We start from the raw sequence: 26,623 nt of genomic DNA on the forward strand, positions 1-26,623 counted from the left end.
AAAATTTTTAAAAAGAAAGAAAAGAAAAAAGAGCCTCCAGGCTTTTCTTTACCTGGAGTATAAAGTTCAAATTCCCTAGACTGTCCTTCAGCTTCTTTGCTCTGGGTCAGTTCACTGCTTCTCACCTCCCCCGCCAAGACGTGCACACCTGTACGCACATGCCCTCACACACACATTTGCCAGTGTCCACGTCGAGGCCTTTGAACAAAACCTCCCTCCTTCCCTGCCATTCTAAAACCATGATCATCTTCAAACTTCACATCCAAACTAACCTTCTTCAAAGACATTTTTTTTTAAGATTTTATTTATTTACTTGAGAGAGAGACAGTGAGAGAGAGCATGAACGAGGAGAAGGTCAGAGAGAGAAGCAGACTCCCCATGGAGCTGGGAGCCTGATGCAGGACTCGATCCCGGGACTCCAGGATCATGACCTGAGCCGAAGGCAGTCGTCCAACCAACTGAGCCACCCAGGCGTCCCCTTCAAAGACATTTTTTAAAAAATCTAAACTGGTCTATAATAACTTGCTTTCTTTTTCTACTATATGCAAAGACCCTATTTTAAAAACAATAGGATGCATACTTTTATATCTTTAAACATTGTTATTACCCCAAAATATATAATAAAGTTAGCAAAATAGATTAAAAAAGGGAAAACTAGGGATACTGTTAATGACCCATACAGATATTTTAATGCCTATAGATATATGACTATGTGTATAAATGCATGACTATTAAAACATTATCTAATATTATGATCTTGGACTCTTTGTCACTGAGCAGTTATATTATGAATATCTTTTCAGGTCAGTAAACATGTAGAGTATCATCTTCATGGCCATATAATGTTCCTTTGTGTTAATGTAGCCCAGTCTAGTTCACCAGCATCTTCGCGTTCAACTCTGCTCACTTTTAAAGTCACTCTTCTGTGCTTTATTCTTGCCTTTGCAGGTATGTAGTAAGCATCCTAGAGTTGTCTCTTAGAATCAACCCTAGCTAGGTTTTAGATCTTGCAGGTAGGGGAATCATGTTCTAGCCATTCACAATACTACTGTCCTGAAAGTTGGTTGGCTGAAAGAAAAGTTCCTCTCAAACTAAACTGTGGGGTTGAATTTGTGCCATCAACATCATTTATGATGCACCCCTAAAGGTCTGCCACTATGCTAGGCTTTATAGCATTGCTGTCTATAGCTTCACGGTTTGTCACATGTTCATGGGAGTTACAAGTATCGCTCACTCGGGTTCCCAAAGCTCTCGGCTCCCTAGTATGAGAAGGAGAAGAATCTGAAGCTGTAAACTTGCAAAGTGCTCAACATTAAATGATTGGCTTCAGGCCCAGGCTAGGGGTCCATGGGCCACCCATGATGCCTCTTCTCCCTCTTGTCTTTCTGACCACCGAGCTTTACCCATACCTTAGGGCTGGATGCTGGTAAAAATACAGGCTTCCTAAAAAAAAAAAAAAAAAAAAAAAAAAAACACCTTTGTAACTTTTCATCAGTCATTTATTCCTCAGGGTTTATGAGCTTTATATCCTATTTTTCTTCATGACATCTGCTGTTTCTTATTATAAAAGGAATACATGTTCATTGCAGCAATTTTAGAAACTATAGATAAGCAAAAGCAAAGTCACCCACAGTCTTACTGCTCAGCTATAACAACATCCAACTGAGGCTTTCATTTTTAAATGGATATTAAAAATTATAAGACCAGGGTCATATTATTCATATAATTTTATAATCTGAACTTTCCCTTAAAATGTATTCTAATATCCTTTCTTGCCACTGAAAGGTCTTCTACAACCTTATTAATATCTTTATAAGTACCGAAATGATCATATAATCCTGTTTTGAATATTTAGGTTGCTATTCTCTCCTCTTGAGAGCAGATTTGTAACAGACAAAAGAGGGAGAGAGATGAAGCATGCATGCAAGGAATTATATAGGCGGCAGGAAGAACTAGGAAATATATATGTGGCAGGAAGGACTAGATGCGCATAGACCTAGAAATAAAATAGTTCAGCCTTACCACTTGGCTTCAGAACAGCCAGTGTGTAAGAAATTTTATTTTTATTTTATTTTTATTTATTTATTTATTTATTTATTTATTAAAGATTTTATTTATTTATTTGACAGAGAGAAATCACAAGTAGATGGAGAGGCAGGCAGAGAGAGAGAGAGGGAAGCAGGCTCTCCGCTGAGCAGAGAGCCCGATGCGGGACTCGATCCCAGGACTCTGAGATCATGACCCGAGCCAAAGGCAGCGGCTCAACCCACTGAGCCACCCAGGCGCCCAGAAATTTTATTTTTAAAATAGCCCCCCTGGGACTTCTGATCACAAACTTGCCAGGTGCCATGATGTCAGGAAGTCAACCAGATGCTGGAATGGGTGGGGTCAGTGGCAGGTGTGGTGGGGCCAAGGGAGGAGGGAAGTTGAAGGAGGAGCCAAGAGGAAGCCTGGAGAAGGTATAACATAGCAGAGGAAGAACCTTGACCCCAAGGAGAGAGGGCTGCGCTTTGAAACAACTTTCTAGGATAGTCAGAGGGCCAGACCTCCGAGAGTAGCTCTGTGGTGGTCAGGGAGGCCGAGGGAAACTCTCCCACCTGAGCTCTGTTCTCAGGGGGTGTATGGAGTGTTCTTTAATATTTTCTTTAGGATAGGAAAAATGTATTTCTATATTGAATAAATAATAGGTACATCCAATAGATAACACTCAAAAGATGCATAAAATGAGTTTTATTCCCACCTCGGTCCCTCCAGATACCAGTTCTTTTCCCAGGACCAGTGTTATCAGTTTCTCATGCAACTTTCCAGGAATATTTTATGTATATATTTCCAAATGGTCTATATTATTTTCCCAGCGTTTTTTTTTTTTAACTATACATTGTTCTATAATATCCTTTTCCCCCACCCAAGATATTTTGAAGATTGTTTTATTTCTATTAATACATAAACAACCTCTTTTTTGTAGTAATTAACTATTCTACGTATGGACATAAAATTTTAATTTAACCATCTCCTATTAGTGAACATTCCAGTATTTGTCTCTTTTTAAAAATGCAATGAATAACCTTATATATAGATTATTTCCCAATATATGAGTTTATCTGTAGGACGTATTCCTAGAAGTGGAATTACTAGGTCCAAAAGTATGTGCATATGTAATTCTGACCAAAATTGCCAAGTCTTGCCAAAATTGCCTCTGTTACTTTCTCTAGCAACATATGAATGTTTTCTTTTCCCACGCCTTAACCAAACACCATATTTTATCACACTTTTTGGTCTGTGCCCACCCAATAAGTGAAACAGTATCTTGATGTCATTGTACTTTTTGGCTCTTAGTATAAAAATTTCAAACATACAAAAAAGTAGAGCTAAAAGTATAATGAGTCATCGACTTAACAACTGTTCAATTTTTGCCATATTTGCTTGTCCATTTCGGGGGTTGAAGTATTTTTTTAATTATTTGTTTAAATTTTTAAATTTTTTTATAAACATATAATGTATTATTAGCCCCAGGGGTACAGGTCTGTGAATCGTCAGGCTTACACACTTCACAGCACTCACCATATCACATACCCTCCCCAATGTCCATAACCCCACCACCCTCTCCCATCCCCCTCCCCCCAGCAACCCTCAGTTTGTTTTGTGAGATTAAAAGTCTCTTATGGTTTGTCTCCCTCCCGATCCCATCTTGTTTCATTTATTCTTTTCTTACCCCCCAAACCCCCAACATTGAATCTCCACTCTCGGGGGTTGAAGTATTTTTAAAGTAAATTGAAGATAGTCACAACATTTTACCCCTAATACTGTAATATGTACCTCTGAAAAACAAGAACATGTTCCACCTAACCATAGTACCACTATTACACCTCCCTTTACCCCTAGCTTAAAGCTATGTGCTGGCAAAAATGCAGACTGAATAAAATTGACATCAACTCTACTATAGTAGAATATTCATTTAATATTCAAATTTTCCCAGTTGTCTCAAAAATGTCTTTTATGGTTAATGTGCTCACACTAATTAAGGACCATTTATTAAATTTTGTGTATATGTTTATACTTTTAATTCATACTTCTATGACTACCTTGGACAAATTTGTGCACATTTAAGAGATTTTACAGTTTTTTGTTAACTTTTTGTTTACATATGTATGTCTATTTCACTATTGGATTGTTGGTCCTTTTCCTCATTAATTTGTATATGTTCCTTATATCCCAAGTTAATTGGCCCTTTGTGATGTGAGTTACAAATATCTTTAGTCATTTGTTTGACTGTGCCTATCTAACCTACCCAAGTGTGGGTTTTTTTTTTTTTTTTTTAATTTTAATTAGGGGGAACAGAAATTTTGCCTGAACTTTTTTTTTTAAAGATTTTATTTATTTATTTGACAGACAGAAATCACAGGCAGTCAGAGGACAGAGAGAGGGGGAAGCAGGCTCCCCGCTGAGCAGAGAGCCCCATGTGGGGCTCGATCCCAGGACCCTGGGATCATGACCTGAGCCGAAGGCAGAGGCTTTAATCCACTGAGCCACCCAGGTGCCCCATGAACTTTTTAAAAATGTAATTGAACTTTCAATCTTTTATTTTATGCCTTTGGAATTTTGTGTTCTATACCAACATTACCAAAAAACAAACAAACAAACAAACAAACAAAAACTCAATCATGATTTGTTTTGGTATTTTTATGGTTTCATTTTTACATTTCAGTGTTTATCCAAATGAAATTGTCCTGGAATGTGAGGTATATATTTAAGGCAGTTTTTCCTGGATAGCATCTAGTTTTGTCCACACTTCTTATCCAATAATCCTTCTTTCCCCTTTGTTTTTGAAATACCACGTTTATCAGGTATCAAATGCCTATCTGTGCTTGGCACTATTTCTGTTCCATCGATGCTTCTATTCATATTCTAGTAGCACACAGTTTTATCATTGTACGTTTATGCTGTGACTTACTATCTGATAGAAAAAAACACCTGGAAGGCCTGTACCTCTTCTTTGGGAATTTTCCTAGCGATTTTTGTTTTCCCAGTGAGTTTTCTCATAGCTTCTCTAGTTTCCCTCGAATAATACAATTTAAATATATTTAAAATAATATTCAATATAGATTAATTTAAAGTAATCTAACAACATTATGATACTGAGTTTTCCTATTCAAGAATTGGATGTGCCTTTCTACACATGTGTTCAAATCTTTTGTGTGCCTCAGGAGCACACAAAGGAAAATTCAAGTTTTCTTTTAAATTTTTTTTAAAGATTTTATTTATTTCTTAGAGATAGTATGAGTTGGGGGGGCCAGCAGAAGGAAAGGGAGAAGCAGACTCCCCGCTGAGCAGGGAGCCCAAGGTGGAACTTGATCCCAGGACCTTGAGATCATGACCTGAGCTGAAGGCAGATGTTTAACGGACTGAGCCATTCAGATGCCCCTCGGGTTTTCTTTATGTAGATTTTACACCCTATTTATTTTTTTTTTTATTAACATATACTGTATTATTAGCCCCAGGGGTACAGGTCTGTGAATCACAAGGTTTACACACTTCCAGCAGTCACCATAGCACATATCTTCCCCAACGTCCATAACCCAACCACCCTCTCCCTACCCTCCAACTCCCGGCAACCCCCAGTTTGTTTTGTGAGATTAAGAGTCTCTTATGGTTTGTCTCCCTCCCGATCCCATCTTGTTTCCTTTATTCCTTTCCTACCCCCCAAACCCCCCACGTTGCCTTTCAGATATCAGGGAGATCGTATGATAATTGTCTTTCTCTGATTGACTTATTTTACTCAGCATAATACCCTCTAGTTCCATCCACGTCGTTGCAAATGGCAAGATTTCATTTCTTTTGATGGCTGCATAGTATTCCATTGTATATATATATACACCACATCTTCTTCATCCATTCTTCTGTTGATGGACATCTAGGTTCTTTCCATAGTTTGGCTATTGTGGACATTGCTGCTATAAACATTCTGCACATGCCCCTTTGGATCACTACATTTGTATCTTTAGGGTAAATACCCAGTAGTGCAATTGCTGGGTCATAGGGTAGTTCTATTTTCAACTTTTTGAGGAACCTCCATGCTGTTTTCCAGAGTGGTTGCACCAGCTTGCATTCCCACCAACAGTGTAGGAGGGTTCTCCTTTCTCCGCATCCTCGCCAGCATCTGTCATTTCCTGACTTGTTAATTTTAGCCATTCTGACTGGTGCGAGGTGGTATCTCATTGTGGTTTTGATCTGTATTTCCCTGATGCCGAATGATGTGGAGCACTTTTTCATGTGTCTTTTGTCCATCTGGAAGTCTTCTTTGCAGAAATGTCTGTTCATGTCTTCTGCCCATTTCTTGATTGGAATATTTGTTCTTCGGTGTTGAGTTTGATAAGTTCTTTATAGATTTTGGATACTAGCCCTTTATCTGATCTGTCATTTGCAAATATCTTCTCCCATTCTGTCAGTTGTCTTTTAGTTTTGTTAACGGTTTCCTTTGCTGTGCAAAAACTTTTTATCTTGATGTAGTCCCAGTAGTTCATTTTTGCCCTTGCTTCCCTTGCCTTTGGCGATGTTCCTAGGAAGAAGTTGCTGCGGCTGAGGTCAAAGAGGTTGCTGCCTGTGTTCTCCTCAAGGGTTTTGATGGATTCCTTTCTCACACTGAGTTCCCTCATCCATTTTGAGTCTATTTTCATGTATAGTGTAAGGAAGTGATCCAGTTTCAGTTTTCTGCATGCGGCTGTCCAATTTTCCCAACAACATTTGTTGAAGAGACTGTCTTTTGTCCATTGGACATTCTTTCCTGCTTTGTCAAAGATTAGTTGAACATAGAGGTGAGGGTCTATTTCTGGGCATTCTATTCTGTTCCATTGATCTATTAAACACTACTTTTTAAAGCTGAAACACTGTTTTGTTTTGTTTTTAAGTTATCATTGAGGGCCTTATAAACTAGTATTTCAGAAAATGATCCTGCCATCCCTTCAGTGGTATCTTTGGCCTCTAGGATTAAATCTAAACTTAGTCTTTCATTCAGGGCTTTCCATATTCCACTAAAAACCTATTTCCACATGTTTCCCGCTTACCTATCGCTACCCAGCAGCCCCCACACAAGCTCCATCCTTCCATGCCTCTCTGGGAACATCTTGCTTCCCTGGCTCCCCTCCTCTTCTGCCTATCCAAAGGGATTTTCTTCATGAGACACCACCCCCCACCCACCGCCCACCTTGACTATTCCAATTAGAAATGACCTCTTTCCTCTTTGGCCCATGACCATTTACTGGATGTGCCATTAATCTGGTAATTAATCCAATATCACCTTGTGACAGCTTTTGTATTGTTAAAATGAACTGCCTTTTGGCTCTTGTGTGGTTGCAGAATTAACTGCTGTAGGCTTTTGTCTTGTTTCCTCAGCTAGATCATGAGGCCCTTGGGAAGAGTGAGGCTGCCTTGTGTCCCCACAGCATCCAGGACAGGACCCTACACATTGTAATAGCAGTAGTAGTGATGCTCACAGTGATGAGGACTTTAAAGGCTTAGTTTCCTGTGTGCCAGGCACTGTTCTAAACACTTTCCATGTATAAACTCACTTGTTAGTGGATAAATATTTGTTTTGGTATTGTGAGTTTATTTGACCTCAAACCAAACCTTTGAAAACAAGTGTAAAAGAAAGATCACCCAGACACAATATCCAGACACTTGTTCTAGCTGGCTGGTCAGAGAAGAAGGTGAGTTTTCTAGGAGAAGCCCTGACATGTAGGGGAGGACTGAGGGTGGCCACAGCCTGAGAAGGAAAAAAAGAGGAAGAGGAACAGGCAGGAATGGAGATGCCATAAGCTTGAGAGTTGCAGAAGCAGCAGGGTTTTCTGAGGCTCTAGCTTTGAGTCAGGCAATGCTGGTGGATTTTCTTCTTTCCTGCACTGGTAGGGTTAAGGGTCTAGAAATAAGGTCTGGCCCTGAGCTAGACCTTGCTGAGGCCTCCATTCCACAGAGAGTCCCTGCATGATGGCCCAGGTCCCCTACGGATAGCAGGCCCAGTGTATGACCATTGCCCCAGCCCGGCTGGCCCTGGGCCACCGCCTCTCCTGCACTTGGAAGGTTCCTGATGAACGCCTGGGCCATGCTAAGAGTGAATGTGCTGAGCATGCTGATGTGGAACAACCAGAGCAAACAGCTAATGGAAATTAATTCCCACCCTGGGCCTTTTCTCTCCTCAGGATCATCATTAGCTTCTCAGAATCTTTGCCATGTCTCAACACTGCAAAATGTATCAGGGTGCTGGGGATTCTGGGTAATTTCACCCTCGCCTTCAAGTAAAAGGCAGCCAAGAAGCTGCCTCCCTGAGCTCTAAACCTGTGGCTCCAACATTTTGGGGTACAGGAGGCTTCATTTGTATGTTCAAAACTGGGGAGATCTAAGGGTAAGTGAGGACACATCTGTACCAATGTACATGCCAGCCCAGCAGCCCAGAGTTAAATCCCATGTCCCCAGCTAAAATAGCACTTCCTTACCCATTATCAAGCACAAATAAATGGGTTTCAGCACCCATATAATGAAATTCTTGGATTCTTGAAAACAGGAAAAGGAGGAAGGAAGGAAGCACCTTGGGTTTTTGATACACTGATCTCTAAAGGGTCTGAGCATTTCAGCCCCTTGGTCAAAGCTCCACCATCATTTGGGTAAAAAAGGGCTAGCCCCTTCTTTAAACAGATCTCGTTTCCAGGGAAGGCACCATGGGGTTGTGGCTGGTTCTCTTGAATCCCGACACGCCCCAGAATAAATGTTGTTGCTTCCTGTCCAATGCATCATTGAAACTTCAGTTACATTTGACCGAACAGTCCTTGAAATCAGGAAAGTGGTTTAATTTGCTGCCAATAAAGGAGTAAGGAGAGTTTTTCCCCCTGAAACTTTGCCCAGAGGCGCAGTATGAATGGATTGCCATTTTAATTTTATATGTGAGACTTACAGAGGCAGCAGCAGTAATATTCCTCTTTGTGGAAGTCTTATTTCGAGGCCTGCCACTGACTTCTTTCCATGGGACACCAGCACTCATCTTCTTTATGATAGAGTGCGTCTGCCTCAAGGATAGGGCTATCTTTCCCGCCCTTGAGTCCCACCTGCCCCCAGAGCCTAACACCTCACAGTTATACAGTAAACACTGGCTGAATGAATGAATAAGTGTTTAAGTGTCTGAGCTCCTAACACTGAAATAGCAGTGTGATAGGAAGGGATCTGACGCTGTGAGCCTCAGGAGCCGCCAGAATTATATCCCGGAGGCCCCACTGGCTGGGCTCCTCTTTTTGTTGTTGTTAAATCAGATTTTTAACAATTTAAAAAGCCAGCCCTGCCACAATTGGGGCTCAGCCGAGCAGACATTTTTGGGCTGCTCCCAGGGTACTGACCTCGCTCCTGGCCGGGCTGTTCTGAGTGTGCCCTTGCTGTGCCCGAACCCCACACGCCCTCCCTGGGGTTCCTCCGTGGCCGTAGGCCCAACCCCACTGCCAGGCCAGCTCCTACACCACAGTGCCTGCATCCTCTTGCCACACACTGTTCACTGAAGTCAGCAGAACAAGAGTTCACCCCTCCTCCCCTCTTCTCTCCCTTTGTTTCTCTTTCCTCCGCTCTCCTCACTCTCTTTACCTTCTACCCCTCCCCCACTCTTTCTGCCACCCCAGCTCCTCCCCTCTCTCCAGCATCTTGTTCAAACTGGACAGATTACCAGCACCTAATTTACAGAGATGCTAAGAGGTACCTCCCCTGAGCTGGTTGAGCCTGGGCGAGAAGCCTGGTTTGGGCTGACCGCTGGTTTAGAGTGGGGATGTCACATCCGCTTCTCAGGTCTGAAGGTGGAGAAGCCCTGCCTGCCGTTCTGGGGGTGAGCGAGCCAGCATAACGCGATGGATAGCCACCAACCCATGCCTCCCTTATCCCTGACCTCGTGTGGACCACACATTCCCCTTGCCTTGCCTATCATTCTTCTCTGCCTGCCAGGAGCTCTTGGAGGGCAGACAGTTGGTTTTATTTTTATGAATTATCAGACCAAGCCCAAGCCTGCCACCAACAGGAGCTGAATAAATGTGCAGTCGACTATAGTACAGCTCTGGAGCACCTACTGTATACCAGACTCTGGGTGTTAGGGATATAGAAGTGAACCAGACAAGATTTCGCTGGGCTGGAGATACCTGTACTCTTAAAGGAGAGGTGGGCTTTCAACTCCTATGAATGTGAAGCAAGTCATAAATAAGAAATGAGTATTCAAGGGTGAAGGCACACACGGGGAGGCCTAACCTGGCCAAGGGGTCAGGAAAAGCTATTTGGAGAAGCACTACTTCTACAGGACAAATAGGAGTTGGTTGGAGGGGGTGGCGGAGTGGAAGGGCAAGAGGGACTGTTCTAGGCAGAGGGAATGTTGGTTGGATGAGTAGGTGGGTGAACCTGGCATTGAATTCTGAGCTTGCCAGTACAACGGGACAGCGTTCTGCCAGGCACAGGAAACAGGTGGCTGAATTAGGGGTACATACCACAATGCATAGAATGCGGTGGTGGAAGTTCTCTCTTCATTGCCTCGTCATGGCACACAGACCCATGTCTCCCAAGGCTACACTCTGATCACAAACATCCCTAGGAAGGGGGTGGAATAGACACTTCAGCCCCCCCGCCAAGGATCGGGGGACCCTAGAATTAAGAGACAACCTTCAGCCCCATGTCACTTTGCACATTGACACTGCCAACCCCGGGCACCTCACCCAAGTCTCTTCTCCCCACTCAGACGAGCGGGAAGTTGTTCAGAAGAAGACCTTCACGAAATGGGTGAACTCGAACCTGGCCCGAGTACCCTGCCGCATCACCGACCTCTACAAGGACCTGCGGGATGGGCGCATGCTCATCAAGCTGCTGGAGGTGCTCTCTGGAGAGATGCTGGTAAAGCCCCTCTGCCCGAGCCCCGTGCCGGGTGCTGTGCCTTCTCTTTAGAAAAGACGTGGTCTGGGGGTGTTTCCAGCTCTCCCGGCTTTCCAGGGTTTCATTACTTACTGATGTGAGATGTCCGTGTGGCTCACTGAGTTCTCCGACCAGTTCTCGGAATGTATCGCCTCTGGGCCATTGCCACATCTTCATGCTTCTCCTGGAAGCCATACACAGCTCTTGATTTATCTGGTGGGGACTTAGGCCCCTGTGGCTGGCCTGCAGTGGACCCACCTCAGTGTCCTTGTGCGGGCTGAGAGAGATTCTGTTACCCAGCTGGAGAAATTGGCATCCTTCTTAGAACCAAGAGAAGAGCATGGAAGATAATTTCCTATGTGTTCTATCACCCTTACGAGTGGAAATGTAGTATAGGCCCTCTCCATTGTGACCCACCTGGCAGTGATGTTGCCTCGGGGGGAGAACCAGATTAACGTTCAAGTTTTGCTCAGTTACTTCCATTGTAACCTCAGGTCTATCGGTCAAGACCTTTTTTTCCTTGTTTCCGCCTAAGTATAAAATGATACCTGTACCTGATCCTCAGGGTTTGAATGAAAAGGTACTACATATTCCCATTGTTTTTTTAACTCCAGGCTCCTGCCTCTTGCCCTGTGTCAAAAGGCCACTAGAAAGAGTTACCACTGGGAACCCTTTACATGATGTGGTTACTCTTGATGGTACCTTAAGAGTTTTGGCTGGAGCCATTCAGGGGTGGGGAGGGAAGAGGTTGGATGGTGGGATGGCCTCTGTTACCAATCACCAAACAAAAAGCTGCTCTTACCACCAGCAGTTAATAGTTCTTAGAACTGTGCCTGGCATATAGTAAGTGCTCAATTAACTATTTGATGTGTCAGTGCTTTTGAATGGCATTTATTACCCCTCAGAAGTCTTTGTTCAGATCTAGGAATAGCACCAATGCAGCCTCATTACAGAGCTTTGGGTGCTAAAGGAAGGGGGAGTGTCTGAACTTTGTAGGAAGGATGGAGTTGAAAAGCATCAAGGACTGAACGTGAGAGTTAGAGATTGCCCAGGAGGGTGGAGGAGGGGAAGCTGATGATGGGAGTTGGTCCAGGCTGCATCCACCTCTGGGGCAACTGTGAGGTCCCTCCATGCCATGGGCCAATGCCATCCCACAGCCAAAGCCCACGAAGGGGAAGATGCGCATCCATTGCCTGGAGAATGTGGATAAGGCCCTACAGTTCCTCAAGGAGCAGCGTGTACACCTGGAAAACATGGGCTCCCATGACATCGTGGATGGTAACCACCGCCTGGTTCTGGGCCTCATCTGGACCATCATCCTTCGCTTCCAGGTAGGTTCTGGGGGGAGCAGAGGGAGTAGGGGAGCCTCTCTGGGCCAGGGCTTAGAACCTTATAAAATGGTGAATGAAGTGTGAGTGTTTGTGCACGTTCTGGGAGGCTAGAAACTTGTCCTGTGGGGCACTGTTTATAGGAAGAAGTGACCGTCGTCTGCACTGACTAATCGCTGAAGCTTGGGGTGAGCTGTTCAGTCAACAGTGTAGTCTTTTGAGGGAAAAGTTAGAAACCAGTAGCTGGGGAGAGGTCTGGCTGGGAGATCTGATTTTGTCTCTTTCCCTCAACATGTGTAGGTTTTTTAGAATTGTTTGATTCAGAATTTATAAAAACAATATAGAAGATCTAGATTGTTTTTCAACCAGAAACTTTTCTCTTCTCACCCTGAAATTCAAGGTCTGTTATTTGTAAGGAAATTTAGAAAGTACAAGGGAAGGAAAGCAAGGCCTTCCGCCCGCTGGCTTGGGGACAGGAGGAATCAGGAGGACAAGGGGTATAAAGATAGCAACTCACAGACTGAAGATCTCATCCAAGGGACCCTGGGTTTCCAGTGGTGGATGTGTATGGTTAAACAGTAGTGACCGTGGAACTGAGGAGAATGAAAAGGAAAGAGGAGATACTAATCAAAGCCAATACTTTTCAGTTTTCACATTGTCCCTTACAGGACATTGTGCCTCAGAGGAGGATTTGGGGCATCTTGTTTATTCTCAGTATCCCATTAGTTATCTAGTTAGAGCTGTCTCCTCTGAATTGAGGAGGACATCCCTGGCCCATGACAGCCAACTAAGTGGGGAAACAGGCCATGGGGACCCAGGGTTGGCAAAGCAGATGGAGAGCTAAGAAGGAAGAAAGAGGGAGGGAGCTTCCCAGGGAGAGCAGGAAGACTCAGATCCAGATGCAACTCTCATTTCTCCCTCTCTCGTTCCTGCGCCCCTAGATTCAGGACATTGTTGTGCAAACTCAGGAAGGTCGTGAGACACGCTCGGCCAAGGATGCGTTGCTGTTGTGGTGTCAGATGAAGACAGCAGGGTAAGCCCTGGGCACCAGTTCACTACTCCATTCCCCACCATCCTCCTGCTTCCCCATAGCTAAGGACCGCCATAGCTAAGGGTCACACATACCATCGTCCAGAACTATAGCACCTTCAGTGTGACAGATGCAAAACATATCCTGACCTGATTCTTGAAGACCTGGAATTCAGGGTTCCTTCCCAGAATTGCCTGGGTCAGACCGTGGTGTCTGTTGGGTGTGTGAGTGTCTTGGGCCCACCTTACACCTTCGTGTAGCTTAATTGCTCTCTGTTGTTGAAGGGGCCCACCAAGGGATGGATCCATTTCTCTCCCGTGTATGGGTCCCTCAGTTCCGACACTTTCGAGGACCCCAAAATAGTCTGTCTCTTAGGTCTTAATGTTTCTCTTGGATACAGCTACCCCCAGGTCAATGTCACCAACTTCACCTCCAGCTGGAAGGATGGCCTGGCCTTTAACGCCCTGATACACAAGCACCGGTAAGAGGGAGAGGAGGGCGGAGGGCCGAACCCCTGGGCTGCTCGGATACAGCGCACACCGCATGTAGGTCCCTCTAAGCCTTCTCTCACTGTCGGCTTCCCTGCCTCCCTGAAACCCCAGGCGTGCCCTGTGCCCCTCCCCCCACGTTCGGGTGCTCACAGCTGTCCCTCCCTTGCTTCTGTCTCCTCCTTCCACTTCTGCCCAGCTGTCTGTCCAGTGTCTTTGCTTCGTGCTGGGGCTGCCCAGTAGGTGGGGGATGCTGCGGCCACCGCCTTTTAGCAGTCTGGCCTTGTCCCCAGGCCTGACCTGATTGACTTTGATAAGCTGAAAGACTCGAACGCGCGGCACAACCTGGAGCACGCCTTCAAGGTGGCCGAGCGCCAGCTGGGCATCATCCCGCTCCTGGACCCCGAAGGTGAGCGGCACCTGTTCCAGCCCTTGGCTGCGGGGAGGGAGGCAGCGTTCCTGCCCGAGGGAGCCCCGGGCTGCTGGGGTACTGGGAGGAGTCTGGGCCCGGCTCAGGGCCAGCCATGGACACAGCGAGGGGCTGGTGGCTGGGCCAGCGCCCTGCTCCAGGTCGGCTCTTCAGATCCGTGGTGGTTCCTGACCCTCACTTGGCCCAGCCAGGGGCCCATTTGTCATCTGTGGATCCTTCTTCTTCACTCTTTCCACTCCGTTTGTGGTCCTGATATGGAGCTCATCCTCTGGCGAAAATCAGAATCACACTTTCATTCTCAACCTCTGGTTGTCGCTTGGTACCTGGAGTTGAATTTCCTGCTGGAGGAACAGGGAGCTGAACCCTCTGAGTCCAACGTTTCCAGCTTCCAGTTGGGTCCTGAGCTTGCACCCTTTCCCCTTGCAGATGTCTTCACAGAAAACCCCGATGAGAAATCCATCATTACCTACGTGGTGGCGTTTTACCACTACTTCTCCAAGATGAAGGTGCTCGCGGTAGAGGGCAAGCGTGTTGGCAAGGTACGGAGCTGATCCGCAGGGTGTCACCTTGGTTCCCTGTTTGCCACACTCTGATGCTCCCTTCCTGTCCCGAGAGCTCTGTGCCTGTACCCCAGCTGCAGGGAAGGGACACAGATCAATCCCCACCACCTTCCTCCGAAGCCAAGCACTGCCACGTTAATGGCTCCCAAGCTAAATTCCAAGGCAAGCTGCTGGTCTGTCCTGAAAAATATCCTGGGCTGGAGCTCTGATCCCCTCTTCCCCATCTCCTGAACATTCCACAGGACACTATGGGCTTCTACGTATTAGTCTGTTGTGGTTCTGGGCCTCTTCACTCGTGGTGTATCGGGAACCCAACCCACTGTACAGACCCTCTTGCCAGATTCCTTTCCCCTGCCAGTCCACAGCACCCCAAGGGTAGAGACCATTTCTCATTCACCCTTGTGTGCCTGGTGTTTAGCAGAGGCAGTGCCTAGAAGCCTTGGGTTCCTAATAATGCATTTTATCAGCCTTCCTCGTGGCTGATGTCCTGGCCCAGCAAACTTACCAGTCTTTTATAGGGTTGGGGGAGGGGTGAAGCTGCCGGTGAACCACAGCGGAGCTAGCTCCCTGCTAATCTTGCCAGTCCTCTCCTCCTGCCTTAGCAGTGTTTTTGAGCTCAGGGAACAAACCCAACATGGAACACTCCGGCTTCATGATGAAGGTGGCCCCAGCAGTGGCCTTACTGGTGTCATTGATACTGATAAGGATCAGTAATAAAGTGATTCCGCAGGTCATTGACCATGCCATTGAGACGGAGAAGATGATTGAAAAGTATAGTGGGCTGGCCACAGAGCTGCTCACATGGATTGAGCAGACCATCGCCGTCCTGAACAGCCGCAAGTTTGCCAACTCCCTGACGGGCGTCCAACAACAGCTACAGGCTTTCAGCACCTACCGCACCGTGGAGAAGCCCCCTAAGTAAGGGTCTGGGCTCTGGGAGGCTGGGCATCCATGGCTAGGAGCCTGACTGCCAAAAGCAGAGCCAGGCTCTGGGCCTTGAGCAGTATACCTGGAGGTGTAACCTAGAAACGAGACAGCATCACATTTGTCATCTCCTTCATCCCCATCTTGCTCTCCTTCTCCCAAGCCATCAGCCTGGAGGAAAGGGGCATTGATGAGTAACCAGAGAAAGTACTAGAAAGTTTCTCTCTGAGAAACTCAGAAGCACTGAGCTGTGCTTTGTTATCTGGTAATGACCTCTGTATCCACAGCCCCAGGGCTCTCTGTAGGGGTCTTGCTGATGACCAGGCACATCCTGTTTCTCTCCAATCTGTCACTGCTCATCAACAGAGCATGTGGGGACCTCTCAGGACCTCTTCTTCACCCCAGTGAAACCCAGTGAGGGGTCATGTGCACATATGTCTTCACAACCACACCCATGTGTGTGCATGCGTGCACAGACACACCCATAGGCACGTGTACATGTGGACACACAAACAGAGGGGGTATTCCAGCTCACCTGCCCTTAGCTTGTCCAGCTTTTCTGAAGCAAGTTTCTAGCTCATGGTGGTACCCTTGGCCCTGTTCCTTCCCCTCACCTCCCACACTTCATTCATGATTCTCCAACAGGGAAAGGTGAGACACGGAGTCTAAAATGTACTATAAGCAAGTAACTGATTTCTGGCCTAACACTAACCCACTTTTAAAGTCCTAAACCTCCTCTGGGCTTCTTTCAGGCCGCACACCATAGGGCCGAGTAGATGGTGCTCTGGGCCCCAGCCCTCTTGAAATGACTGTGAGTGGTCAGTTCTGTTAGGCTGGCCTCTGGGTGGGGACCTGGTCAACAGCCCATCTTCGACTGCTACGTGGGAGGTGCAGAAGTAGGCAGATACTGGTGTCCATGCAGAAATGTAAAAGCATGCAGTTCCATTGAGCTGAGCCTCAAGACATTCACCATGCTGTCGGTTCTCATCTACACCTGCTATCGGCCTGGAGTGCAGCCCCTCCTCGCCCCTCTGAAGCAGCAGGCCTTTAGGACTTGTCGGGATGGCTGCTCATTAGTACTCAGGTGAAAGTTGCTTCCAAGACAGTATGTCCTCACGTGGCTAATGTTCCTTCTAAGGTTTTATTGGCTCGCTCAGTTAAAAAAACAACTAAAGAACTAGTCAGAAGTCTTCATCATTCACAGAACAGGGAAGAGCTTTCTCTGTGTTGCTTGGTAAAACTCTTGGTGTCTGCAGGAATTTCTAGAATCCTCCAGTTAGCCATTCCCCTGGGGAAGCAGATGATAAGCAAACACTGTGGAGGCTCTTGTGTTTTTTCTGATTTGTATGTTAAAGACTCAGCCCCTAGTAGATCACCATTGGTGAGTATGATAGATGTTTTAACAGGTAAATTAACCTATATATCCTCTTTATTTTTTGTTTTTAAAGAAAATATGTTTCACTATCGAAGCTCCAAGATATGCCAGGGTTCCATGTTGACTTGCAAAAAATTTGGCAATGGGGACCTCGACACTAATCTCCCTTCCTCTGTTTTCTTGACAGGTTCCAGGAGAAGGGAAATCTGGAAGTCCTACTTTTTACCATCCAGTCCCGGATGAGAGCCAACAATCAGAAAGTGTATACCCCTCACGATGGGAAACTAGTGTCAGACATCAACCGGGTACAGCTGTGCATTCCATTATACATTGCCAGTGGGGTAGCTGAGTTTCTGACAAGGGTGCAGGGAATGGTTACTGGAAAGGGTTAAACCAAGCCACTTTCTGTTGGTATTATTAACTACACATGTTGGCTATTTGGGGTTACTCTCTGAACCTAGTTCTGAGAGGTCCAACACCACGCACTGTCCATTAGCTCAGCCCTCTGCTCAGATGCCCAGAGTCCATTTTTGGAGCTAGTTTTATAGCTTAGTCTCTATAGATTCCTGAGTTTCTTGGACTATAGAATGAACATTACCTGCTTATGACACCTTCGATATTTCAGGGATTGGAGGCTTTGCACCACTTGGACATTCTAACACAATGAAAGTAGCCATGAGTCAGTGAGAATGTACTGAACACCCACAGAGACAAGTTACGTTATATCAGGCCAGCAATCTAAGGCAGGTTTAGGGGAGGAAGAAACTGGGAAGTCAGGACCAGTGCTCCCCAAATCTTTGGCAGCCAAACGATTTGCTGAACTTCAGGCTCTGCCTGGATTCCTGAAATCATTCAGTGTTGGGTAAAAGAGATGGAACCCCCAAATCCAGGTGTGCCCCTGTGCCTCAAGAATTTTCATCTATCCCCCACACAGGCCTGGGAAAGCCTGGAGGAGGCTGAGTATCAGCGGGAGCTGGCTCTGAGGAATGAGCTCATTCGGCAAGAGAAGCTGGAGCAGGTGGCCCGGCGCTTTGACCGGAAGGCTGCCATGAGGGAGACGTGGCTCAATGAAAACCAGCGCCTGGTGGCTCAGGTAGTAGGAGACACGCAGGGCATGGCAGGCAGCGGAAGCTTTCCAGAGCCCCCCGCGATCAGCGGGGCTGGAAACCCAGCTTGCTTCATGGTGGAAGCCAGATGAGCCCCGCCACAGGCCTTGCAGCCCTGTGGGAGTCATGCTTGAGGAAGAACTCTCCACGGACTCTGGCCCTGAGGGCCAGGTCAGATTCCACTAGCTGAAAATTGACCCCGGGGATGTGCGCCGTAAGAGCTTCTGTTGCTTCCCACTTAAGAATCTGGACCCAAATGTCTGGGGAGGGTAAAGCCAGTGTTGTGAGAGAACTGGAGAGTGCGTGCCTCATTGATCACATGGGCGCGAGCCATGTGCTTACAGATGTGGGGCTCCTGAGTGAGCAGTGGCCCCTTCCTGCCCAGAATCGGGCAGTTCCTTCCCAGGCAGGTGGCAATCGCCAGCAGGCCGCCAGAGTGCTCTGTGAGTGACTCACAGAGCATTCCCGCACGCATGGCACAGTGAATAAAATTATGAGCTGCTTTTCAAGGTTCCTGTAAGACATGTAGTCTTTGGAACTTGGCTCTGACAAGATCAGCTGAAAAAGACAGCACAGAATGAGCTCCTCAGCCGTGGGTTTTCCCTTCAAGCCACTGTTCAGAAGGGGCCCACCATTTCTCTGTGTTTAAGGGGACCAGCCAAGGGGGGCCCGAGTAAGTTGCCTGCTTTTCTCCCCATGGCCAGGATAACTTTGGGTATGACCTGGCAGCCGTGGAGGCCGCCAAGAAGAAGCACGAGGCCATCGAGACGGACACAGCTGCTTACGAGGAGCGGGTGAAGGCCCTGGAGGACCTGGCCCAGGAGCTGGAGAAGGAGAATTACCATGACCAGAAGCGCATCACGGCCCGCAAGGACAACATCCTGCGCCTGTGGAGCTACCTGCAGGAGCTGTTGCGGTCTCGGCGCCAGAGACTCGAGGCCACCCTGGCCTTGCAGAAGCTCTTCCAGGACATGCTGCACAGCATTGACTGGATGGACGAGATCAAGGTGCGCCCCGGAGACTGCCTGTCCCCGCGGTCCCGTGCCCCTGAGCCCACCTCCATGCTGGGGGGTGAGGGTGTCCTGCAGTTAGCGCTGCTTCCTTAGATGCCTCCCAGCCAAGCATGACCCTGAGCCAGCATGGAAAAACTGAGGCACTGCAGTGCCTGGCTGCCTCCACCTAGCAACTGCTTGGCTCCCTCTGCTCCAGATAAGTCACCAGCTCGGGTCCACAGTATTTCAGGTGATCGAGACATCTTAGGTTCATGGTAGCACAGGTGCCAACCTACAGGACCTAGAAATGATAGACCAGAATCAGGAGTTCAGAGAATCAGGCTCTGAGTGATCACAGTTTGAGTCTGGTTCGAATCTGGACCTTTCAGCCTAGGGGCAACCAAGAAGTCTGAATCTCCTCTCCCTCCACCACAGTGGGTCTCACCGAGGATGCCCAGCAGACCGACCATGGAGCTTTCTTAAAATACACATGCTCAGGCCCCAAACCTTGAGACAGATGCAGGAGATCGAGTATGAGGCTTGAGCTTCTGAACATTCCATGCCTGGTTCTGAAAGGCACTCCCAGTAGGAGGTCCTGTTCTATAGCTTCCACGCTGAGTGGCAACCATTATCCAGCTGCATCTGACTCCCAGGCCCAAGTACCATGGACACTCCTTTTGGAGGCGTCTCTTCTCCTAGCAGGTATGTGTCTTCACCTCTCCTCGTCCCCTCTACCTGGTCTGTCCTCTTTGCCAGGCTCACCTCTTGTCTGCCGAGTTCGGGAAGCACTTGTTGGAAGTCGAGGACTTGCTACAGAAGCACAAGTTGATGGAGGCTGACATCGCCATCCAAGGGGACAAAGTGAGGGCCATCACCGCAGCCACACTGCAGTTTGCCGAGGAGAAAGGTGAGGCCGCAGCTATCTCTCCATCCCCTAGCTCAGCGTTTTAGCACCCAAGCTTGGATAAGTCTCCTAGCTTTAGAATTCTGCTTCTTCCATCAGCTAATGGTGCAAGAAAGAAGCTTGAAGGAAAGTGGAATTCTCTAGGGAGCAGGCAGTTGCTTGGGTAATCTGATCAGAAGGCATTTAGAAGCACCAACAAGGCATCATCTGCCTTTCATTCACTCTGCTAGTTCAAGATACCACAGAGACAATCTAGGTTTCTAGCCTCGGGTCTTTTTTTTTTTTTTTAATAAAGTTTTATTCAAGTAATCTCTACACCCAACGTAGGGTTCAAACTCATGATCTGGAGATCAGGAGTCCCACACTCTTCCAACTGAGCCAGCCAGGCACCCCTCTAGCTTTGGGTCTTAAATAAAAGAAGTTGTTGCCTTCTTGAAGAGTCATCTTGAAATTTGGGCCTTTTTATTTTGTCTTATTTTATTTAATCTTGTTAAATTAATAAGATTAATTTATTTGAGAGAGAGGAGGGACAGAGGAAGAGGGAAAGAGTTTTAAGCAGACTTTGTGTAGTGCTCAGAGCCCAACATGGGGCTCAATCTCATGACCTTGCACTGAAATCAAGATTCAGATGCTTAACTGACTGTGTTCCCAAGGTTCCCATGTGTTTGGGCCCTTTAAAAAAAAAAAAAAAATTCTTGTTGTGTATTTCTACTGAGAGCAGACCCAACTTACTTGTGAAGTGTAAGTGGGAACACTAACTAATTATAAAGAACCTGGCCTGCCATCTGAGCAATTGCCCCCCCCCACATGTAATCCCACAGCCCCTGTGAGATGGCAGGTTCTAGATCATGTGGTTCTAGCCTAGCAGCTGACCTAAAGTTTGCCCGCAAGCAAAGCCTGACCTCTTTTGTCTTCCCTTCTCTCAATCCTCCCAGGATACCAGCCTTGTGACCCCCAGGTTATCCGGGACCGTGTCAGCCATCTGGAGCAGTGCTTTGAGGAGCTGAGCAACATGGCAGCCGGGCGGAAGGCCCAGCTGCAGCAGTCTAAGCGGCTCTGGAAGTTCTTCTGGGAGATGGATGAGGCAGAGAGCTGGATCAAGGAGAAGGAGCAGATCTACTCTTCCCTGGACTATGGCAAGGACCTGACGAGTGTGCTCATCTTACAGCGCAAGCACAAGGCCTTCGAGGATGAGCTCCGTGGGCTGGACGCCCACCTGAAGCAGATCTTCCAGGAGGCAGAGGGCATGGTCGCGCGGAAGCAGTTTGGGCACCCACAGATTGAGGCCCGAATCAAGGAGGTGTCCGCCCAGTGGGACCAGCTGAAGGAGCTAGCCGCCTATCGCAAGAAGAACCTCCAGGATGCCGAGAACTTCTTCCAGTTCCAGGGGGACGCTGACGACCTGAAGACCTGGCTGCAGGACGCCCACCGGCTGCTCTCAGGCGAAGACGTGGGGCAGGATGAGGGGGCCACGCGGGCCCTGGGGAAGAAGCACAAGGACTTCCTGGAGGAGCTGGAAGAAAGCCGCGGGGTGATGGAGCATCTGGAACAGCAGGCCCAGGGCTTCCCCCAAGAGTTTCGGGATTCCCCAGATGTGACCAACCGGCTGCAGGCCCTCCGGGAGCTCTACCAGCAGGTGGTGGCCCAGGCAGACCTGCGTCGGCAGAGGCTGCAGGACGCCCTGGACCTGTACACGGTGTTTGGGGAGACAGATGCCTGTGAGCTGTGGATGGGGGAGAAGGAGAAGTGGCTCACCCAGATGGAGATCCCAGACACACTGGAGGACCTGGAGGTCGCACGGCACAGGTCAGAGCCTGACTTTCTCTTCCTCACCTCCCTCCACTATGGCCTGCACTCCACCCCCCGCCTAGGATGGGAACCACCTCTAGATCAGCAAGGTTCTCTTTGAGAGGTGATGGGATGTCCTTTATGGCTGAGGCTATGCACCAGAGTCCCGGGTTTTAATCATCCTCTGTGGCTTTGGGTCCTTTACCCTGTGGGGCCTTCCTTAAAATAAAGGGGGTCTTTCTAGACAAAGTATTGAATTCCTTTTCAGCCACAGCGGTCTTTGTTCAAATGACTTGTAGACAGAATCCCTGACATAGGGCACAGAGGAAAACAGAACTGTTGAGTGCAGGGGGAGGTGAGAAGTCAGAACCCCACCAGCTCTAGCTTTCCATGGCAGTTTCTCAGCCACACAACCCCAAATGACCCCAGGGACCAGTTTCCAAAGCACCAGGCTGCAAGGCCACTCTCCTTTCCAGTACTCTCATTGTTTCTGTGCTCGGGCATGGGGGAGCATACCCCCTGTCCACGTGGCCCTCCTAAGAATCAGAGAGATGAGGAGCATGAGCTGCCGCTTCCTAGAGCATACTGAGGTGGGCCCAGGTTGGCGGAGGGAAGGGTCCACTTTCAGAACTACATTCCTCCCCCTGGCCATGCCCCCTTCTCCTAGGACAGAGCACCTGGCTGGGGAGGGGATCCTTCAGGGCAAGGTGCCAAGGCATGGAATTAGGGCCCAAGGACAGTAGCTGTGGCCCTGGAGGTATGGCAGGTGTTCTCTGAGGTGATCAGCAGCCCCCCATACACACCTCTTCATTCCCCTCTGCCTTTCCATTGAGCCAGTGGCCTATGGAGTAAGCAACCAGCATTTTACTAGCCTGGTCCAAGAAATCCTAAACCATGAAACTGAACCCATGAACCAGAAAATAGGGTATGTCAGCATGTCTTTTTCCTTTCTGCCCCCTTACCCCATCAAATGTGTTCTGGAGATGGAAGGAGAAAGCAAGAGCTCCACATTCCAGAGACCGGGCGGTAGGCAAAGTGCCCATGCTTCCTCCCCAGTCATCTTTTTTGTCCATATCAGGTTTGACATCCTGGACCAGGAGATGAAGACCTTGATGACGCAGATTGACGGCGTGAACCTCGCTGCCAACAGCCTGGTAGACAGCGGCCATCCACGCAGTGGGGAAGTGAAGCAGTACCAGGACCACCTGAACGACAGGTGGGGCGTGGGTAGGGCTGGGGCTGAGGGCGCCTTCTCTCAGCAACCGACTGGGGAGTGACCCCGACGTCAGGATGCCTGCCATGCACTGCCCTTTTGTCCCCTCCAAGCTCTTGTCTTTCTCAGCCCCAGTCTTCTTCTGACTCTGGAGCAGTAGCAACAAGGGGGAGGCCGTGCATGGTGAATGCCGCAGGGTCTGGGCACGTATCCTGGGGGATGGAGGGGCCATTCTGAGTGCACGCGTTGTTAGAATCAGGCCATATGCTACTCATGCCACATTTCCCCAGACATTCCTAGGCCAGGAAAATTGCTTTCTGAGAGCTCTTAAGTACTGTCCATAAAAGAAAGCTCCAGCCTGTGCCAGAATGCAGCATCAGTAATGAGGACGGCTTGAATGAAGAGGAGAATTAGCAGGAAGCCTTGAGCACACTTTGTGGCTGGAACAAAAAAACGGGCCCTGAGGAGCCTTTGGAGATGGTCTGGGGTGTAATTGCCATGAGTTCCTTAAGGATCTCTGAGGATAGCACATGACAGCCTGTGTTCCTGTTTGTTACCCAGGGCCCCGCACTCACAATGCCCCGTGTTCACCAGCTCCTCATTGTCCCAGCCCCTTTCCCCACACTTGTGTCTGAGCCTTGCTCTGCCCGAAGCGATCTGGGAGGTGGAGTTAGGGAAAGACCCAGTTGTGTGGGGAAATAAAATAAAAGGAGGTCAGCACAGTAGAGAACCTCTGTAATCTGAGGTTTATGAGGAAGGGGAAGATGCTCCTTTGTTCTTCTTCGGGCTTGGAGGTAATGGCAGGGGGGTATGTTGTGTGTGTGAGTGTGTATGTGTGTGAGTGTGCAAGACAGACAGGAAGAACTTGTCAAAATCATCTGAGAATGATCTGACAAAATCATCTGAGAATGATCTTTACGGATCCCTAAGCTTTGTGCATTCCAAAGTGAAATATATCAGGGCACTTGCCATCCTTAGGTGAGAGAGAACTGGGGGCATGAAATAGTAAAATGGTTTTCTTGAAAGCTGAAACATACCTGAGGAGTCATCGAGTCTGGCCAAATACTCCCAGACCACTCTGTCTCACACAAACACGTCTAGGGGTGGGGATCACCCCTTCACCATGCAGCCCATCCCATTCGGAGGCAACACCTTTGGGTTAAAAGGTTTGACCCCCTATTGAACAGAAATCTCCCTCCTTGCAGTTTGTACACCTTGGTTCTGTCCCTGCCCTTTAGAGAGATCAAAACTGATTCTAATTCTTCTTCCATGTGATAGCTCTTCAAATACTTTTTGGAACAACTGTCATTCTTCATCTTTGCCCACAGTCCTGCCTCCAAGACTCCACTGTTCTCTGCCCCAGAGCACATTTTCCAACTCTCTGCTCCAGATCCGGCCCCTCCTTTGGGCCAGTTCAGGTTCCTCTTTTTCCCTGTGCCCAAGATGAAAAAAACTGTCTTTCCCTCTTCTGTACTGGTTTAGAGCTTTATATTCTACCTTGTATTATAATTACTTTTATCCTGAAGTACTTTCCTTCTATACTATAAGCAAGTAAAAGCAGTATCTTTACCGTCCACAGTACTTTGAGCACCAAGCACGTACTTGAGCTTTCCTCTGTTTGGTATATTCTTTTCCTGGATAGCCACATGACTTACTCCCTTCCATTATTCAGATCTCAGCTCCCATGTCAGCTTATTGAAGCGGACTTCACTGACCCAGTTGAACACCACTACCTCCTTCCCCCCTCCCAGCCCCTGTGCCTCTATCTCGTTACCTCACTTTATTTTTTCATCGTGTTTGTCACCACTTGGATGAATCATGGACTTATTTATTTGTCCCTTCCCACTCAGATAAGAACAAGCACTTTGCTTTGTTTGTTGCTACCCCCCTAGAGCCTAGAACAGTGCCTGGCACAAGGCACAGGACAGTTGCCTGATAAATGCTTAGTGAAATGAGTGAACAGGGACAAAACTGAAATATCTTCTGCCAAGCTCGGCACATAGGAGTCCTTCAGACGCTGACTGAAGAAGTGATCGCCTTTTGCCGTGTGCACTCGAGTTGACCAATATTTTCTTTTTTAATAATCTTGGGCCCAGGACCAAACCTGAGGTTCTGAGTTGGCCTGGCCAGGGCTGACTGGAGTGGTTCTGTCAACTTGTTTTATCGGGGACACAGCACAGCAGGGAGAACCATACGTAATTCCCAGCCCATGCTCTCTGTGGCCTCTGCTCATGGCTGCAGTGAGTCCACACCTGGAAAAACCTAGAAAATCACCATGAGGCTTCTTGCATAGAGGCACAGAATTCTCCAGAACTGAAGGACTTCTCTGTCTAGGACGGAAACTGTGAAATCTCTGAGCTCTTGCTCTTCTCTCTCCTGGTATTCCCAGGTCTCCCCTGCCTGTCTCCTACTTCTCTTCGCAGACCTGTCTAGCAGCTGTTGTCACACCTTGGGAGAACCCACAGTACACTCTCCCCAGGCCATTTGCCTAGTCCCTCAGCTTCCTTCCCCCCGGTGCTGGGGGTACAGAGCAGGGTGAGATAGCCAGGGCCCCATCCTTAAGTAGGTCACTACGGTGGCAGTGCTAGAGAGGTGCTCACTGAGATCCCGCTCAGATGGCTGCCACGAGACCTGCCCCCATCACCCTTGTCACCCTCACGGCTCCCTTAACCCTCTCTGCCTGGTGTGTGCTTTATACACAGCATTCTGTATTACAGTTATTTTGTGAGCTTGTCTTAATTTTTCTCTACATCACACATTCCAGGAGGCAAAGTCTGGCCAGGACTATATCCACCCAATCGCTAACATAATGCTTACACCTTATGGGTGTTCAGGAAAGATGGGCTCAGCAAATGAGCAGTGAGCACACTCCCGTGTGCTTACATGTTACGAACATATTACATGTCACTCAGAGTGAGTCCAAGGAAAGGGTCCCTGGTAGTCTTGGGCCAGGGCGATGCACAGCTCTTTAGAAGAGGGTGATCGGGAGCTCTGGCCAACCCCAGACCCCAGGGCATGTGCCAGACCTTTGCATAGTTCCTGTTTCCATGCCAACCCTGCGTCTGAAGGTTAAGGTTATGCTATACATTTCAGTTATAACCCCAGCTTCTCCCTTTCCTCTTCCCCTTCCTCCTTCATAAGGCCTGTTTTCTTTTAGAGCCAAGGTGACTTTTTTAGGCCTTGGGTACTTTGAACACAGTCTCAGGCATTTGTATGGTTCCTCTAGCAGGAACCTATGGGGCCCTATGCCCTGAAATTGTTTTTAAGTTGATAAATGTAAGCTTTCTAATTATATTCAGCATTTCAAAAAATTGGGGGAAGTTCTGTTTGCCCAAAATTCAACTACCTACAGAGCCGAGCTAAGAGTCCTTTTCATTCCTTTACTTATGGTTGGAATCACATCCCTGCTTGCCCCCCCGCTGATGGGAAGATCTGATTGACAGTTCATATTGTCTTGGGGAAAATTGGATAAATGAGTCTTATTCATCACAGTGTGTTGGGTAGATGATTTTTTTCAGGGTACAAGATCTATGGGGAGAGCCTCCGGTGGGAATCTGGGTAAGGAGGCCCT

General features: G+C 47.8%; 1 protein-coding gene across 2 annotated transcripts in view; it reads left to right on the forward strand.

Annotated features, from left to right (window-relative positions):
• The window catches only part of SPTB (spectrin beta, erythrocytic), a 124,116-nt gene that overhangs the window by 63,618 nt on the left and 33,875 nt on the right, over window positions 1-26,623 (forward strand). For both annotated transcript variants that reach the window (XM_082734137.1, XM_082734138.1), the window contains exons 3-15: window positions 10,745-10,896; window positions 12,072-12,245; window positions 13,184-13,275; window positions 13,673-13,753; window positions 14,054-14,169; window positions 14,617-14,729; window positions 15,481-15,668; window positions 17,237-17,354; window positions 17,984-18,142; window positions 18,860-19,162; window positions 19,904-20,054; window positions 20,987-21,857; window positions 22,918-23,055. In XM_082734137.1, coding sequence (XP_082590263.1) covers window positions 10,745-10,896; window positions 12,072-12,245; window positions 13,184-13,275; window positions 13,673-13,753; window positions 14,054-14,169; window positions 14,617-14,729; window positions 15,481-15,668; window positions 17,237-17,354; window positions 17,984-18,142; window positions 18,860-19,162; window positions 19,904-20,054; window positions 20,987-21,857; window positions 22,918-23,055 — 2,656 coding nt within the window. The remainder of the gene's footprint in view (window positions 1-10,744; window positions 10,897-12,071; window positions 12,246-13,183; window positions 13,276-13,672; window positions 13,754-14,053; window positions 14,170-14,616; window positions 14,730-15,480; window positions 15,669-17,236; window positions 17,355-17,983; window positions 18,143-18,859; window positions 19,163-19,903; window positions 20,055-20,986; window positions 21,858-22,917; window positions 23,056-26,623) is intronic.

This window comes from Mustela nivalis (assembly GCF_964662115.1).
Source record: "Mustela nivalis genome assembly, chromosome: 6".
NCBI lineage: Eukaryota > Metazoa > Chordata > Mammalia > Carnivora > Mustelidae > Mustela > Mustela nivalis.